Source organism: Colossoma macropomum, unplaced genomic scaffold, assembly GCF_904425465.1.
Source record: "Colossoma macropomum unplaced genomic scaffold, Colossoma_macropomum, whole genome shotgun sequence".
Lineage (NCBI taxonomy): Eukaryota > Metazoa > Chordata > Actinopteri > Characiformes > Serrasalmidae > Colossoma > Colossoma macropomum.
Window position 1 is genome coordinate 19,340,190 of NW_023494803.1, and position 19,468 is coordinate 19,359,657.

The window sequence follows — 19,468 nt, forward strand, 5'->3', positions numbered from 1 at the left end:
TCATACATGTAAAGTACATTCACTATTGGCAGGCATATGAGCTCACTAAAAAGGAGCATAGTAGATAACACCACAGCCCCACTCACTGAGCTTTAGCTTTTATTCTCTGTCTAGGCAGAAACACCACTGCGATACTAATATGACTGCTTGGGTAAACCAACAAACCTCCTACATTTACCTATTACTGTAAGTTATTCTAGATAAGAGTATCGTGTAATTTTAGCTACTTAAAGTTGATTCAGCTATGTGCAGTTAACCAGTAATTCCCTTTTAGAGTTTAACCGTATGCTCTTACGATCACTGCGCTTCATATATGGATTGGGTAAACTTGTTTTAAGATGCAAAAATCAAAATGATCTGACAGGCCAGGATGTTAATTACTGGCTAGCAGTCACTTGTCTAGAAGACCATGGATTTATGTTTGTGACAAGGCAATATAGAGAGCCTTGCATATAGTGTACACTTTCAGCAATTTTTATACATCTGCGGTTAAGAGTGGAATATTCAAATGGAAGACTGTCGAAAAAAAAACTTTGCAGAACAGTAACTTGTTTCCTGACAAATGCTTGACCTTTCATGTTGCATGAAGATATATTCATCTAAAGGGAGGGACTTTTGAAAAGCTTTAGAAACAGGAGTAATGCTGGACTGTTACCTGCACATAATGCTAGATTTGTAAAGCCATCTGCATTTCAACCCACAGTTTTATAGCAGTAGCAGCTTTTTAAGAGATCTCTGTGCTTCATGACATGTAGCAGCTGTAGCAGGCAGTGAATTAGCATAGCCCATGTGGCAGTGTTTTTGTCTTGTCTGCAGCATATCGTTTTCAAAAAGCAATGTTGTGGCAGTTCAAGTTGTGCAGATCTCAAATTCACTATTTTGTGTTCATCTTATGCAACTTCCTGCACAAGCCTAAGGAAAAGTAGAAAAAAAGCACAAAAGTAGGAAAAAAATCCCAATTCAAATCTTGATCCCATGGTGTGGCAGTGAATAAAATCTGTAAGAGCGTGTCCTTCAAAAAGCAGTGACAACCATACAAACTGACTACTAAACAGGGACACAAAACACAATCATGGTTTAAACATGTAAAATGCTTCCAAACTTAAATATAACCTGCATATAACGTGAAAATTTTGTTTATGTCAAAACTGGGGAAACCCAGCCCTGTATCTTCCAATAACTTGTCTTGTTCAGTTTGCTCTTCCCACAAAAATAGGCACTCTTAAGTTAGTACTAACAACTTGCCTGGATTAGGTGATAACAACAAATGGCAAAACATTCTTTAATTATGACTTGATTATTCAGTACAAATAATGTCAGGGCTTTCAGACTAACAAACTGACCAAAGAACTAGCACAAATAATCACAGCCGGTGCTTCTCTAATGACCTTTCCTTTGTCTTGGACCTTGTTCTGCTGAGAGTAAACCACTGCTGCAGTTTAAACTGTCTCACTTCTTGGAAACAACTGCCACACAAGAGCCTTGTTACTTGCTCCGAGAAGATAAGATGCTGGAACCCTACCAAACATTTTCCAATCTATATCGGTTATTGATGTGTCTTGGCCTATTAGAGTTATTATATATGTACATCTGAAAATGGTGTGAAAGTACATTTTATGTTTTTCTGCTCTGACCACCCCCTGCAGAGCGAATTTGAACAAGGCCATAGATGTACAGTTCCAACCACAAAGACAGGAAGATGCTTTTGTTTGCACAGCAGTTTGAACACTGAACTTGCACATGTAATTCTAGTTCTTATGCACTTCATTCAAACTCTTAAAGATTTGGAGTGATTTTAAATCTCTGAACTCTCCTGTGTTGTCTGTTAATGATGTGATGTGCATTGTATGTTATGCCTTTTACCACTTTTATGCATTTTCTGTCTTTCATGTATCTGGTGCACTCAAATTTAATTCAGTGAGATACAAGAGTTTAACACTGACACTGCCATTGGTAGTAGTAGATGGACTCCATGTTTGTTTTGTAGCCCTGTAAGAAAGTATTGTTTAACAGTTGTCATTTATTAACACATCTATAACCTGGGCCAGCTTACATTTTTAAGCGGATGTCAGAACACAAACTTTTTATGTTAGCTTGTGAGGCAATGGATGAGCCAGGATTTCAGAAGAATCCATAACTTGGTCACAGGTGCTGAGCTGTGAGTTTTGAGCTTGAAATCAGAAGTTAGGGGGGGGAAGACCTTGATTAATCTTTACTGACTTTATTTAAAAGCTCTAAAATTGCAGCAAGTTGTGACAATGTTGTGACAACCATGTTCAGACAACAGCTCCACCATTTGACAACGTTGCAGCAACATTGTGAGAAAGAAGACAACGTTGTGACAACGTTGTGTGTTTGCTGGGCCTGTGCTAACTGCAGCCAACAGACCAGATTGGTGATGTTTCATTGGCACACACATCATGTCTTAAGTATTTCATTAATAAATTCATGCTCAGTAGTGAGTAACTCCGCTGACCTCCACCCAACAGACTGAGTCTGGATTCTCTGCATGGGACAGAATCAAGAGTCCTTGAATAATACTCTTAATGCTACTTTAGTTACGTCAGTAACATGAACAGACTGTAAGTCACTATGAATGATGGCGTCTTCCAGCAGAACTAAATGTAATGTATGGTGTAACATTAAAAATGTTATGTTTTATTGGCAGCCTAATGTTGGATGCACAAACAAATCGAATTTGGTTAAACAATTTTCTTTAGTTAGGATGACTACAAAATCTGCAGCTGAGAAAGCTCAAAACCTTTAGTGCATCATGCTGCCTTGAAATTTTGAGTTCTTTCAACAGTTTTCCTCTTACTGTGCTCAGTATTCCGGGACTTCATCATCTACAAATTAAGCCTCTCGCTACCTGGAATAACAAGCACACGATAATAAGCACACCGTAAGAGTTGAGTCCAGAAACGGAGAATAAAGCTGGAGGTTATCATTGTTACCTGCACAGTGTCCTTCTCTAAGATTGCGAACAAACTAAAAGACACACGCACCCAACTCTAAGACTCCCTGTGAAAACAGTTTCAACACTTAACGCCTGGCTGCACAAACTAATGCCAGTTGTTTGTGCCTGAATCAATCACTGTATGAAAGCTTCCGTCTCTAGTGGACGTGTGGAGGCTGGATCAATAAACACTAGAGGTCTGTTCAAAACAACACAGGAGTTGCATGGACATTGAAAGCTGTGAGCAGCAGCCTGAACAAGTTGGTGCCAAGGCTGCAGGTGATAGTAAGCTTCCAAGCAACAGCTAAACATGACAATTAACTTTAACTTAAGTGAAACACACTTCATTAAATGATAATATGCCTTCAGTACAGTTATTCAAGCGGCATTATCCAATGTAATCAACTGTAGAACATATCCAAACTTTGCTTTTTACTTTGCTTTAGCCAAATTGTGACTTCACCAAACCATGCCAAACAAAATTAGCTTAGAAAGTTAGCAAACTTCTGACCAGAAACACAAGCATGTTTATTTTCTCTGGTTCAAGCAGGATTATCTGTGGTGTCACCGCACTACATGTCATACTGGAACAGATTATTGGAGAAAAGTGCCGCCAATCCCAACTGAGAGGCTCCTCAGTCTGAGGGTAACAGCAGCCTCTCAGGCAATGTAAATAAACACATTTGTGGTTCTTCTGTGTGCTAAAAATGCACTCAGACTGTTTTTGTTAACGGCTCTTGCTTGCCTGCCCCAGTTCGACACTGTCATCTGCACCCTAACCCTTACCACACTGCATTATTTATTGTTTGCATATCTTTATCTCAGTGTCAACTGCATATTAAATTCATGAAAAAATTATTCACAAAAATAGTTGTCAAAAGAAAGATGTGTTGCATACATTATGCAGACTGTTTTAGCTATAATAAACATTATTTTGTATATGTGCTACATGTGTGTGTGTGCGTGAGAGAGAGAGACAGAGAGAGAGAGAGAGAGAGAGAGAGAGAGTCCAATCTATTTATCATGGAGGCCACTATGCAGTACTCCGCAGACCTGGAACTGTTTAACACTCACAGTCATGTTCAGGGAGGTCTCAGGTGGAGTAGCACTGTAACACCCTGTTGGGGAGGTGCTGAGGTCACATTACTGCACCCCTCTAAAACACCATTCCTAAAACCCCAGAGGAGAAACCCTCCCACCCAGCAGAGGAAACGTGGACTTACAGACTAAATCACACCTGTTTTGCCACAGAATACACCCTCTCTTCTCCCTTTCTCTGTCCCTCTCTGTCCTTCCCTATTTCTCTCTTTCCCTTTCTCACGCTCTCCCCTCTCTCGCTCTCTCTCCCTCTTTTTGCTTCACTCCCTTTGTCTTTCTCTCTCCCTCACTCTGACTCTCCCTCTCTTTCTGACTCTCCCTCTCTTTGTGTCTCTTTCTCTCTCTCTCCTTCTCTCACTGTCTCTCTTCCTATTTCTCTCTCCCTCGTTCTCCCTATCTCTCTTTATCTTTCTCTCTGTCTCTTTCTCTCTTTCTTTCTCTGTCCCTCTCTTGCTCTCTCACCCCCTTTTTCTTTCTTTCTCGTTCTCTCTCTTTTAATTTTGTCTCCCTCTCGCTCTCTCCCCCTCTCTTTCTCTCTCTCCCTTATTCCCTCTCCCTTTCTTTTTCTCTCCCTCTCTTTCCTTGTCTTTCTGTCTCTGTCTCTATTCCTCACTCTCTCTATCTCTCTTCCTCTCTTGTTATCTCTCTCCCTTCTCTCACCCTCTTTCTTCCTTTCTCTATCTCACTCTCTCTCTGTCTCTCTCAGTTTCTCTATTTCTGACTCTCCCCCCCCCTCTCTCTCTCTGCTGTGAGCTTACTGCATCAGACAATAAAATGCTTTGAGTGATTAGTGTCTGTGCCAATCAGACGAGGAAGAGGATGCAAACTCAAAACTCTAAACTCTAAACTTCCAGAATACTGGAACAGAGATCATCTGGATTAAAGCAGTAGCTGAACCTACACTACTGACCAAAAGTTTTGAATTACTTGTCATTTTAATAATAATAACTTATTCAGTGTAGACTGAAATGTTATAAACCAGATACCCAAACATAAAGAGACGGTTTATTTATAGTTTAAAGTATTTTGGGTAGTAAAAAATAGGAAAAATAGGAAAAATATTTTTTAGGTAAAATAAACTAATTATCTGTTTGTAGTAATTTCTTATCACAAAATGACTATGTATAGCTATTTGATCAGCATGACTTGGTCACCACAGACAACTAGATATTAATTTTCCTTTAATATTCATTCATTCTGGATGTTATACATCACTTTCATTTGTTATAGAATTATCTACAGCTCCACTCATCAACAAAAACTTTTCTTGTTTTTACAGTTTCTACAAATGGTTTGAAACCTATAGAATATTATTATTTTAGCCTCACTTTCATACATGTGCAGTACTGTGCTAAAGTAACAGGCCATTCTTTCATTTATTTAACTTCTGTCCAAAACAGTCATCAATGTACAAGTTTATTTTCAGCATCAGGAAAAAGACAAGAAGTATATATATATATATATATATATATATATATATATTTTATATATATAGAAAACTACACAGAAGCCTCAACAACTAAGCATATCATAATTTTTCAGTATTTAGTATCTCCACCCTTTGCCCTGCAGGGATGTTTCCACATTTCCAAATTTCAATCTTAGAAGTTGGTTGCATTTTCTGCTTTCTCACAATCCAAGTAATCCCATACATCATTCAGTGATGTTGAGGTCTGGTGTTCTCAGAACAATGGATTTGCCACTCTGTGGTGGTCAGTTTATTGCTCTATACTTTGTTTGACTCTAAAGTTTGTCTGATTTGCAAAAAAACTTTTTTTCTTTTCTTTTTTCATGTTTCTGTTCTGTTCTTCTGTTGTTCTGCCCGGGATGTGATGCAAACATAAAGCATGGCCGGTCTCTCTCAGGTTACGTTTTAGTGGCTCTGGGTGCAATACTCAGAGGAGTGTGATGCTGTGAAACAACTTCAACTCTGTTCATACCATTAATGTGTCAAGCGCCCTGAAGGAGGTGCTAACATGAGAAAAATACACACTGCTAATACACAGTAAAACTGCTAATGGTGATAACGTCCAGTACTGTTTCAGTGCCTGCACTGTTTCAGTACAGACACCTCTGCCTTAAACAAACACATACGTACATAAACACACAAAAGGATAGTTTAAGTCAGGGTGACCAGGAACCAGACTGAGTGATAAATCACCATGAAAGCAAGAGGACAGCTGTCATGCCACATTCTTTGCTGTCCAATCAGGTGTCAGTGACACGGTGACAAGTGGCTAAAGGAGGTGACGGTGTTAGCTAGTGACGCTCCGCAATTAGAAGACTGTTGGTCTCCATATAGACATACAGCTCACACACTCTGTACTTCAGCTGAAAATGTGTGTATGTGTTATACCAAACCAGAGGAAATTTCCACACTGCAAATCATATGCAATCCAGCTAACTTCATTTTTAAAATAGGACTAGTGTTCTCGTTAGCAGAAGGAGACTAATGTCATTAGTCATTAGACATTGGTCATTTAGCAGTAACCTAAATGCATCTTTACTTTTCCTGAAATGCACATTTTATAGACACTACATGGCCAAAAGTATGTGTGCACCTGATCATCACACCTAAGTGAGCTTGCTGAACATTATTTGAAGCTCCTGACATGCAGTTCTTGTACTGCTGTTGCTTCCAGAGGCCGCTGTGTTCCTCTGTAGTGAGTGATGCAACAGAGCACAGCCAAATTTTACATGCTACACACTTCAGCACTGGGCAGCCAGGCTCTGAGTTTGCATTGCGTTGACTCTTCCATTTCACAATAACAGCATTCACAGTTAACCAGGATAGATCTAGCACAGCAAAAATTTCACAAACTGAAATGTGGGAAAGGCATCCTGCTACAGTGTCATGCTTAAAGTCACTGAGGTCTTCAGTGTGACCAATTTTACTGCCAATGTCTGTCTATGTGGACTGCATGGCTATGTGCTTTATTTTATACGCCTTTTATCAATGAATGTAGCTGAAACCTCTGAAGACAATAATTAGGCACATATTTTTGGCCATATAGTGTATATGGTCTTCTCAAATAGACAAATTGTTCAACAGCATGGACAAAACTCTAGCTTCTTAGCTATGTAAACCTTTCACAGTATGAGGCAAGTGGTTGTGACGATTTAGGCATGCAGTTAACATGGTGCTGGAGCCTTGTTGCTCCAGAATGAAAGTGCCACACACTACTGCAACTTTGACTAGAATTAGGTTCTGTAGTCAGATGAGACAAAAATAGAGCCCTTGTAAACATTCAAGTTGAGTTTAGCATAAAAAGAAGAATAGTTATACAGAAAAGGACATCATCCCCACTATTAAGTACTACAAAGTGATGTTTTTCCTCCAAAGGCTCTGGGAACCTTGTTATGACTCCACAAAATATCAGGAGAGTTGAAAGGAAAATCTGACTGCCACTGCCAAAAAGCTAAAACTGGGTCATGGTTGGAACTTCCAGCAAGACAATGATCCAAAACATGCATCCAAATCCACACAAAAATGACCACAGAATCAAGCTTTTGACATAGTGGTCCCAGTCCACTGACCTAAACCACACTGAAACCCTGAAAAGCTGAAGAGTAGAGTCCAAAAAAAAGGACCCAGGGCCCTGGAGGATCTGCAGGCCATTCTGTATTTGGAACTGCTCTCATGCTCTGTATTCTCCAACCTCATTAAGCATCATAGGAGAAGGCTCATTGCTTTTATGTTGGCAAAGGGTGGTTGCACTAAAGTACTACATGCATGGGTGTCAATAACTCTGACACGTTTTTTTTTAGTAGACTAAATTCACTTCAATTAAAGGTTGAGTGAAAAGCCACAAAGTCATAATTCTTTCATAATTCTTTAAATAGGAAATTATGTTCAGTCAGATTTTTGGTGAACCATTGCTTGAAATGAAGCTTGTGTTCTCTTGCTGAAAGCACAAACCATGGATACAGACATCATGAAAAATCTGTAATACAATCTTTTGGCTATATACCAAGTTCTATTTACCCAGTATCTTCAAACGGTACCTGCTACTGCAGGTATTCATTCACATCCCTGACCACTTATCTAAGGCATTCTCATAAAGCACTCGCACACAAACACAGATACTCAGTCTCCTTGGCTCTATGAGACCCAACAGTTCTAAGGTCAGGCCAAGCTCAGACTTCATTTTTCTCTGAGAAATATCAATGCTTCAAAACATTTTTCAGATAGAGTCTCTCTCTTCGAGGCTGTTTGGTAGGACCTTTTTCAGTTGTCAAGGTCAAACGGGAAAATACCAAGTGCAAACAACAGTTATGGGCTACAAACAAATGCACTGTATACACAGACCACAAGGGAAGTCCGTTTGAAAAGCAGAATTGCCAAACTTTGAAGTAGGGCTTCAGTGTTTGCTGACTGAGGGTTTTTATTCATAATTACACTGTGTTGCATTCAGAACTGAAGGACACTGCTGTTCTGTATTTGTCTTTTCTCTGCCTTCTACAGTCTCTGTCTTCTACTATTAATGGATAGAGAGTATAAAGAGAGAGATATTCAGTTAGAGAGTGCTATGACAGCTGATAATAGAAATATCTGAATGCTATCAAAATTCTTAGAGCCTGGGGGCTTTGAAGGTAAAACCTTAAAACTTGAATCGTGGTATTAGTACCAGAGTTCTGCACTTTTAAATAAAATACGTGACACATTGTGTTTACAGTAGATAACAGATTGAAAAAGCACAAAGAAATACAACTTCGATTTGAGTCGACAGCATCTGTTATAAAGTTGCTGTATATTTCTCCGTCTGTGTGTGTCAATGCAGAATGTAGAAATAATGAAAAGAGGAGCCTTGAATTTGTCTCTTTCCAAAAATTAATGCTTTTTTTTTAAAAAAGCATTCATTTTATAAATTTTTTATAAATATGTGTATCTATTGCCTGGTTTGCCCTGTCTCCACCAATAAGGTTCAGCTCATGCCTAGATCCTACTTGTGGTGACTCACTTTTTTTGTTTTAGACTTTTAATGGAAATCTAGAACACTCTCATGAATTTCTGACAGTTTCAGAGTTACAGGCTCTCTGTTTTAAATTAAAACAATCACAAAAACCAGGAGATAATGGCAATTGCTTACTGATGGATGCAATACTAGGCTATAAAAAAAATGTCACGTTACGTTACATTAACGTTACAGTAACATTAGCTAAAAGCTGAACACAGCCATATCAAACCACTTATAAATTCACAATTTTCTTTAAATGACTCAAGCAAGAGATGTTAGTGAAAGACATTAAAATGGCAAACAGCATTTTCACAAAGAGAAATATTTGTTGAACTCATTCAGGTAAAGAAGCTAGCATGTGCTCAGTCACTTGTTTAGCCACTGAGGGCCTTATAGCCACTGCAGAGCGAAGAGACAGAGACAGCAGACTAGCTAATCGATTTTGCTAATTCCTGTATAACATGAACAGCTTTAAATGCATAGGAATTCAGTACATATCATTAAAAAAACTTGCTGAGTTGTTAATCCAAAAAAGACTTGTGCTTGTCAAAGTTATTTCAATCATGATGGAATTTGAACTTGAAGCACTAAGTCAGCAATGCAATACGAACTTAGTAATCTATTCTATAAAGCCGTCAAACTGACTGTGAAAACACACTGCTGAATGAAAAATTTTACATCTTCTGTATCATCGCTGATATCTAGGTAAGCAAAAATCCAGTCAGACTCATCCCTCTTATTATCTGACATGATGGCCCATCACACGTCTCTTGGCATCTTTGGTACATCCATCATAAAATGATACGTTGTGAATAAATGTGTAAAACTACTATTTTGATTAAATAACAAACTATATAAAACAAACAAATGTACTTAAAGTCATTTGTTAAATGTAAATATTATTTTTAAGCCTGGTATTGAGAACAAGCATTCATGTACGCTTTTGGAAACACCAACAAGTATTCAAAGCTTGTAAAATGCTATTCAAGCCAGCCTTATAAAATATTCTCACAGTTTGAGGAAACACGAAAATTCTATTTCAGTTCTATGTGTTTTCAATGTACTGCCCAAAGCTAATAGTGAATCTAGAGAAGCTGTGAGAAACAGCTGCATACCTTTATCATTAATGAAAGCACTCTGTGGAAACCCAAACACACACACACACACTTTCAACTTTGATTAACACAGCCCACACTGACATCAAAGCACAATTTCGCACTGATTCAGTATTAAAAGGCTTGTCTGTGCATATATTTGCCATAAACAACTAAACTACCAATCAACTAATATATGACAACTTACTACAGTTTAAAGCAATTACACACAAGACTCTAACATTTATAAACCACTAAATGAGCATTCTATGATATTTGAATCCATGAAATGAGTCACTAAACAACACAGTAGTTCATCTGTTTCTAATCTGACTTTTCAGCCAGTCTGGAGCTCAAGCTCAATTCATCAAATTACAGACAGTGTGATCATTTTAATTGCTAATGCTACAGGAACAGTGATCAAACAGAAAAGTTTATCTTCCACTGTAAGAGCTCCAGCAGACTCTGAGACAAAAGCACCATTACGTACACTTCTTTAATCTTACATGGAGTATCTTTAGCACTGTTTTTGTAACCGGGGTTTAAAGCAGTTTAACTCAGAGAAGAACACACATTGAGTTATTCTGCAGTCAGTAATGATGAGACAGACGAACTGACCGGTGTGATGGTCACTCGTTTGTCAGCGCTGGAGGAAACAAACTGTGCATGTGTGAGAGGCAGAGCAGCGACTGGTCTCAGATCAGACCAGCTAACCAGCTCTGACACACACACACACACGCACACACACACCGCAGGCCCTGACTGCAGCTTCACACTGATCAAAGCTCCCCAGCGGCGGTCACCCTCCATAATCCCCCCTCATCTACAGCACACACACACATACATACACTGCTACACACTCCTACAACACACACTCTCTCTCCCTTTTCCTCTCTATCCTCTCTGTTTTTCTGTCTACTTGCCTTTCTCTCTCTCCCTCTTGCTCTATACTTTTTCTTCTTTCTCTCTCTATCTTCCTGTTTCTCTCTCTCTGTCACTCTATTTCTTCCTTTTTCTCTTTTTATCTCTTTCACTCTCTTTTCCTCTATCTCTATCCTATCTCTCACTGTTCTCACTTATTTCTCTTTTTTTATCTCTCCTTCTCTCACTCTTTTCTCTACTCACCTTTTACGTTCTCTCACTCTCTTTCTATCTCTGTCCTTTCTTTCTCTTTTTTCACTCTTTTTCTCTCTCTATTACTTTCTCTACTATCTCTCTCTATTTCTCCCCTTTTCCACTCTCTTTCTATTTCTCTTATATCTCTTTCTGTCCGTCTGTCTCTCTCTCTCTTGCTCTCTCTCTCCCTCTCTCAATCTTTTTTCCACTCTCTTTTTTAATGTCTCCTTCTCACTCTCTTTTTTCTACTCTTTTTTCACTCTCAGATCTCCTGCTCTCTCTATTTCTCTGTCCTTTTCTTTCTCTTGCTCTTTCTTTTACTCTTTTTCTCTCTCCATTACCTTCTCTACTATCTTTCTCTGTTTCTCTGCATCTGTCTGTCTCTATTTCTCCCTTTTCCAATCTTTCTTTTTCTCTCTTACTTTCTCTTTATCTCTCTCTTGCTCTATTTCTTCCTCTTTTTCTTCTCTCTCAGCCTCTTTTTCCTCTCTCTCCTCTTTTCTCACTCTTTCACTCTCTTTCTTTATGTCTCTTTTCCTCTCTCTTTTTTCCTCTCCCTCTCTCTCTCCCTCTCTCTCTCTTTTGCATGTGAAGCCAGGTTCAGTTCTGATATTACCCCTCTTTGAATATGAAACATCAAAGCATCCAAGCATTAGCGGTTGGTAGGGGAGGGAATGAAAACCAAGCTAAATCTGTAGAAACACAGCCGTGCACGACCACACTAACCAGTAATCTTCACTTATGATAATGAGTGCAGCTCATGACCCATGTAAACAGCCCATCTTCTCTCCCTTTTCTCACTCTGGCTTTTGGTTATTATATTCATATAGAAACACATGGAAGAAGTTATTTTTCAGCTCAATGATCCATAAATATAGTCGATTACACGCGCACTCTCATGCACACAGTTTCAATATTGACAGCTCTTCCTTTCTCATCTTTTACAGCTGCGCTGAATTATTCTTTCTCGCTGTTAACTCCCTCATCATATCACTTTGGACATGTACAAATCAGAAACATGGGTTTAAGTAGGACACAGATCATACAGCTGCGAAAAAAGGGTTTTATGTAGTAGAAAGACAACATTACACATCCATAGAAAAGGGCTCTTCAGTAAATGTGGAGGTTTATATAGGCTACAGCCTTGACAACTCAAAGAGTATGGAAATGAAATGGTTCTTTGCCTGGCTGGATGGGTCTTCTCTACGAAAACCTGTTGTATGGTTCTTCAGAGAACCTTTAAAAAGGGTTAAATCTTGTACCAAATTACAGACCTGTGTTTTTTGCTGCTATGTCCTTTTTTGCTAAAAGTGCAGTCCACAGACCAGAACCTCTCAAAGTTTTCCACAGACACTGATGACCACCGCATCTGCCAACGAACCGAAAGACCTTTAGCCCAGTGCCCCAGAAAACGCTCGTAACTTTTTAAAACAGTGCTGTTTTTTCAGATATAGACTCGCGTTTCTCGTGTTTGAGAACACAGACATATAATGTTGATATGAAGCTGAATGAGGCGATATTTCTAACAACTTAAAAAGACCCTTTGAATGGGAGACGCTCTTACCTTCAGGTGAATCAACCGCCAGTCCGAGCGCGAGCCACGCCAGCGCGTGCAGCAGCAGAGCGCGAATCCCCGCGCGCCGGTGGCTGCCCATGTTACCCGGCTCGCGGCGATGGAGCGACGAGCGCGAGGTCTCCTTCTTAATATACACACACACACTTACACACACTCCCTCTCACACGCGCGCGCGCGCGCTCTCGCACACAGAGGATGTGACAGGATGCGAGGGACTTCCGGCAATACGATCAAAATCCCAAACTGAGGGGGGCGGGACTGCGCGAGCCTCCAGAGAGATGTTCAAAAAAAACGCACACAAAACAAAGTTTCTTCAGCCGAGTCCGCTGCGGTCGCGGAGACGGAGAGGTCCGGTCCCGGCTGCGGACGTTCCGGTCAGTGAGTGAGACGCCGCGCGCGTGGACCAGCGGCGGAGTCAGCGCACGCTGTCCAATTACAAGTGAGGGAGGATTAGCGAACTGCTGCTGTGCGCTGTGGTAATGATTCACAAACACGTCTCTTCAAAGAAGTTTTCCAAACGACGGGTAGCTTCAGGTACCGCATTATGGGTTACATCAGGTAACAGGGAGACTTTAAAGGGCAATTCCACCAAAACTCTACATAATTCAATCATTAAAAACCCAAAGAACCTAATTAAGTTAATTTTGTTCTTGCAATCAAGCAGTAAACATGTACTAACTATACCCTATAAATAGTGTTCCAGTGACCAATAAATGACCGATATATTTCACCATATTTCTCCCCTCAGTAACTGCACATTCTAACCAATCACAAGGCTGGCGTCTCTTGCCCCGCCCTCGCAAAACAGCCTCAGAGTCAGAGAAACTAGATAAAGCTAACTCAGCGTGACCAAAAGCTAGCGAGCTAAACCACACCTGTAGCTGCCTGTCATTTCTCCATATACAAACATTTCGCCTCATTTACCAACCGTTCTTAAGAAAAAATTTCTTCGTAAAAACCACCGCAGTTTTTTACGAACATTCTGACATTCACCAGTGTTTTCTTATCTGGGATTTGTGCTGAACAGAATCTACACACTCAAGAGCACAAAGGTGAGAGCAGTTCTGCGCTTTAGGAACGCGTCATGAATCTGACGTAGACTTTTTTTTAGGATTTTTCTCAAGAACAAATTTAAGAAGACACTTAGGAACGTATTGTTGAATGAGGCCCAGTGTTTGTTCATCTGTTTCTCCATTTACATGTTGCTTCGTCTGTCCGTTTGTTTGTCTGTCCGTCCGTCTGCACATCTGTTCGTCTGTGACTTTCTGTCCAGTTAATTTCACACGAAAGCTCGATAATAACTTAAGTTCTGTATGAGTGGCACAGCAGACTAGGAGTGATGGGACAGAGAGCTGTCAATCAAACTGCTCATTAGCCACGCCCACCCAGTTCTCAGACAGGTCTGATAAGTGGTTATTAGGCTGTGCTTTATTATATTTCTATCTTATCCTTATGATTTAAGCTTTGCTAAATGTTTAATGAAACACTCAACTTTAGTATCACGCAAACACTTTTAATATATATAATTTACCCTGTGTTTCCTGAGACTTTAAGATGTAAACGAAGTCATTCGGAGTGGTTTAACGAGTGATGAGTTCTAGAGAAACACACAGAATCAGAATTGTTCGTAGCGATGGTGATAGGAATCAGATGTCTGAAGAGTTTAATGCTTCTAAAAGCTACATCACAGAAAGATATTGCATCGTAAGTAGTTATGAATAAGTTGTCTGATGCCTAATACATTGTTTTACGATAGAACTAAAACATATTTTTAAAGGGCCCATATCTGGGAAAACCTAGTTTTAAACCATACCATTCACCTTCCAATCCATACAGTCCGTATATGGAAACTAAGTTGCAAAAACAGACTGTTTTGAATGCGTTGTTTCTGTGACGTAACAAAAACGAATGTATTTGCATATACCCCATTCAACTAATAGCAGTTTAGCCCCGCCCATTCACACTGAAGTTATAAAGGTATTAGCATTAATCTAATTTATTCTAGTTTTATAGTGTTAAGTACTACAATAAATTGAAAATAGAAACATTGACATGTTAATATAAGGTACATTTTTCTGGGTACTCCTCATTTTGGTGTACCAAAACTGTATTGAATCAAGACACCAACATATTGTTTTGAATTAAATTAGGAATTTGGTGAATTCTTACACCTCTAGTTTCTATGGAGTTCTGAAAACAAGGAGTTTGGTCAGTGGTTCTCAGGCTGATCTTTGGTGCCCCCAAGACATTCCACAATTTTGTTCTTTCTATATGTTCTAGGAGCTGGGACAGAGCAAAAATGTGGACCATCTGGGGGACCCTGAGGACCAGTTTGAGAACCACTGGTCCAATAAAACTTGCACACTTTAATTACAAAATAGGCAACTGCAGTTTTGTAGATACCTGCAATGTAGCCAGCCGTGCAGATTTGGTCTAACAAGTTGGGGACTAACGTTGGGAGGCTGTAATCGTCTATGGAAATGTACCATATGTTTATCACAGCATAGGCTATTAACACTTTTTGCAACAACCATCTCACGGCCCCTACTTTTATCTTTTAAAAAAGTGGAAGTTATATGTCCTTTCTTTTCCCCCACTGGCTTTCTTTAGACTCAGACTTGTTCTTTAGGATGTGACTGATGTTTTGATTTCAGGGAGTTTGATAAGTCTAGTTTTTAAGCACCATCATTTAGAGGCTCCAAACCTCATGTGATGAAACTGGAGTGTAATTTCGACATTTGACATGATTAAAACCTCTTTGTGTTATTTCTCTTTTATTCTTCCTCTCCTGATGAATTGAACCCTGATTCAGAAAAAGTAGAAACAGTGATATAGGTTTTATTTCAGCATTCAGCAAGGCTAGAATGACACTTTATCTACTCCAGCCATTCTGTTATCTTCAGACTGGGACTTATTTGGACATTTTAATGTCAGGTTGACAGTAAAAGCTGTCTGGTGCCTGGTTAGTTCTGTACCATTCTAGATGTAACAAAATAAATAAACATGCTAGAGCTACTAAACTAGTTAGCTAGCTATCACTAACAAACTAGGCAGTTAGCACTGGTCTTTTCATACAGAGATACAGTGTGTGGTAGATGACAAGCTGGGGGTATGTTACATTATCATTGGTACCTGCTTAGTTTACCTCACTTTAAACATCTTTGACAGAACAATAGGAAAGTGGAGCTGCTCAGTCTGCAACAGTAAAGGAGCATAAAGTATGATGAATATATATGGACTGCATTTCCCATGAGCTTTGTGTGTGCAGGGACTCGTGTGTGCAGGGACTACAAGATAAGATGGGAAATATGGATTTAAAACACCCTCACCCTTCCCAGGTCCACGCCTACACTCCTTCAAAAGATGGTTCTTCAAGGGTTCTTTAGTCAATGGTTCTATATAGTTGTATATATATAATGATTGTATACCAAAAAGGTTTCTTCTACTGTTACAATGTCAAGCTTGTAACAACAGAAGAACACTTTTTGGTGCTATATAGAACCCTTTTCAAAAAGGTTATATATAGAACCATATACAACACATTCTGATCAATCTGAAGAACCATTTCACAATGCAAAGAACCTTTGAAGCATTCTATATAGAACCATTGTCTTTACTAAAGAACCCTTAAAAAACTATCTTATTAAAGAGTGCACCATCTTTTTTAGGAGTGTGAGTAGAAATAACATGCTAGGCCTTAGCCTGGTTTTGGCTGTTTACCACACATTGCTTGAGACCTACTTTGCACCAGAGTCAACTTCTTTTTCTCCTTAGGCCATCTGGCTCACTGCTAACCTTGGAGTCTGAAGGACTCATGCGTAGTTTCACTTCAAGTGCAAATGCAAGTTTTCGATAAAGTCACTTTTTTCTCCAGGAACTTCTTTCTAAGAAACAACAAATGTTATATTTTTTACTGTTAAACTCAGATCTTCCCTGTTGTGGATAAGGGTCACAAATCTTTGCTCTATCATAGCGTCATCCTGTCATTCCTAGTCAGTGAACCCTGTGACAAGAGCTTTCTCTCATGCTGCCTTTCTCTCCTCAGTTTCTATTACCCCAGCATCCTATGTTCCGGACCAAAAAGCCTGACACCTCCAGGGCATCGACAGTTGCACAGCAGAAGATATGTCCTTCCCTGCTCTACCATGCATCAAATAACATTTTACTTTTACCTAGCGGCCCAATTTACTGGAATAGGCTATGAGAAAAAAAGAAGCGAATAATATCTGATTCATATTGTAGTAGGCCAGAGCCTCAAACAGCAGCGTTAGAACGAGACAGACGAGTATAATGCTGGTACATTTTGAGGTTGTATTTATTGTATTATGATGAGAGCAAAAAGGAAGTACTGAAGGTTTGTTAAAGGTTACTTTCTAATTTCTAATTTCATTTTAGCACAAGTGAAGGCTGAGTGCTCGATATATCGAAAAGCATTTTTGCTGCTAAGCTTGCATGCGAGAAGCCCATTTCCTAACTGCTATACAACCTAACTGTATACAGTGTTGATCAGAGAAATACATTTCTGATTAAGAACATTTCACATTTTTGAAATATGACATCAGAGCAGGACCCTCTATAAACTGATGACCAGAAAACTCTCATCAGCCTAATCTTCGTTTTCTATGGGGCCAACGGTTTCAATGGGGTTGAATCTTTGATTGATATTGTTAATATTTCTTAGTGTCCAGTCTCTGAATAAATGACAGGTAACTGCATCTCTTTAAGGACATATCCTTAAATAACAGTACTATAGATCGTCTAAGTGTTTCGCGAGTTCAATCCCTGGTGATGCTACAGCCATCCGTAGCCGGGAGTCCAAGAGAGCACAACTGGCCTCGCTCTCTCTGGGTGGGTAGGATGACCCCTCCTTCTCCCCCCATCACTCAACGCGATGCTAGTCAGCGCAGGCGTCTGTTAGCTGACGTAACAGATCTGGCGGTTGGCGCTTTCCTCCGAGCGCGTCCAGTGACGTTGCGTGAGCGGCAGTTCAAAAAGAAGCGGTGGCTTCACAGGTCTCGGAGGAAGCCTGTGTTAGCCTTCACCCTCCTAGCGTTGATAGCATCGTGTGACTGGGGGAGTCCTAACTAGCGGGTGGAATTGGAAACGACTAAACTGGGGAGATAGTTGGGTAAAAAAAACCCCAAAAAATAAATAAATAATAAAAAATAACAGTACTATAGATTTTTCAAAATATTGCAATTTCAGGGTTGTTCACAGTGGTGCTGATAGGAACCAGATGTTCGAATGCCTCTAAAATCTACCTCACAGAAACCTGCTAAATGAAATGGCAACAAATGCATTGTCTGATATCTGAGACATTGTTTTACAATAGGCCTGAGATTTTGGCCCAAAACATAGTTTTAAAACTTGCAGAGAGCTGAATGACTTTTAAACTGTTGAATTTTACAGGTTTTTCCAAAATGTTAAACTGCAGAGACAGTCATCTAAGTGAGACTAAGTTAATACATCTTCTACAGAGAACAAACTTCTGCAAATGTTAATATACAATTACTGTTTACTTGCTGAAAAAAATGTAACAGAAAATGTGGCGTGTGCAAAAACATTTCATGTTTTAGGTTTTACAGGTTTTTCCAAAATGTTAAACTCAGGAAATAAATAGAAATAGTGCACTAGAAATTTAAGTGGGTTCACTGTAGAGGATGTGTTAACCTTTTGAGCAGGGACATTCAAACTTTTACACTTTTTGCAACTGTACATGCAGGGCATCGGTACAGCAATGTAGTACAAAAAAGATGGATTTTTCAGATTCAGATGTACCCCCATCTGCGTCACATAAAAGAAAACGTGTAGGTTCACTGTCATTTGGATTATACATAAAGTGGTTATATTTGCATTGTAAACACTGCAACCCCTGGTTCCTATCACCACCGCTGTAAAGAAAACCTGACTCTCCATGTTTCTCTGTAGTGAACCATTTCACATCAAAACACTCTGAATGACTTTTAAACTACTGAATTATGCAGGTATTTTGATATTGATTGAATTCCCTTTTAAAGAGAAACACTGTTGTCAGGGACACCATTAAACATTCACTTCTTAGTCCGTTGATCCTGAACTGGTCAGACAGTGTAACGGGTAGATGGCATTTTCAAATAGCGTAAATAAATCAATAAATAATAATAGAAAAAGAAAAGTGTAGTGAAAGTGTTGATATGACAGTGCATTCTCAGTCATTCTGAGCATATTCTGAGCAGAATAATGAGAAGAAACTCTCATACCAGCCTAATCCTCTTCTTCTGAGTCAGCAGTGTGTTTGACAGAGTGAAATCATTGATTTATACATTTGATAAAGTCAGGTCACTAGATGAATACTGTATGAGGTGCACTCCTCTCAGGAACACTACTTACATCAATTACACATTTATTCATAATGATATGCTCATCCGATTCAGAGCACACCAAATGAGGAAAAGAAATTTATTCACTTTCCAGGTTTGATTGAACATGCACAGTGTTCAGCAGTTCTCTGTGAGAACTGGATAATCAGTTCTCATAATATCGAGTCTGTAAAGCTGTCCATTATATGGAGTGCCAGTCATGCTGTTTCATAATGCCTGTTATTATGGTGCTGCAACTATGGAGCAAGTAATGAAGTGTCTGGCAATTCATATATAAAGGTTTTTAACTCATTTAGAATACTGAATTTCAA

General features: G+C 39.3%; 1 protein-coding gene across 1 annotated transcript in view; it reads right to left on the reverse strand.

Moving 5' to 3' along the window:
- Positions 1-12,898, reverse strand: part of adam12 (ADAM metallopeptidase domain 12) — a 184,790-nt gene extending 171,892 nt beyond the window's left edge. Inside the window, exon 1 of the mRNA XM_036592898.1 lies at positions 12,787-12,898. Within this exon, the coding sequence (XP_036448791.1) occupies positions 12,787-12,877 (91 nt within the window). The 5' untranslated portion in view covers positions 12,878-12,898. The remainder of the gene's footprint in view (positions 1-12,786) is intronic.
- Positions 12,899-19,468: the final 6,570 nt, after the last annotated feature.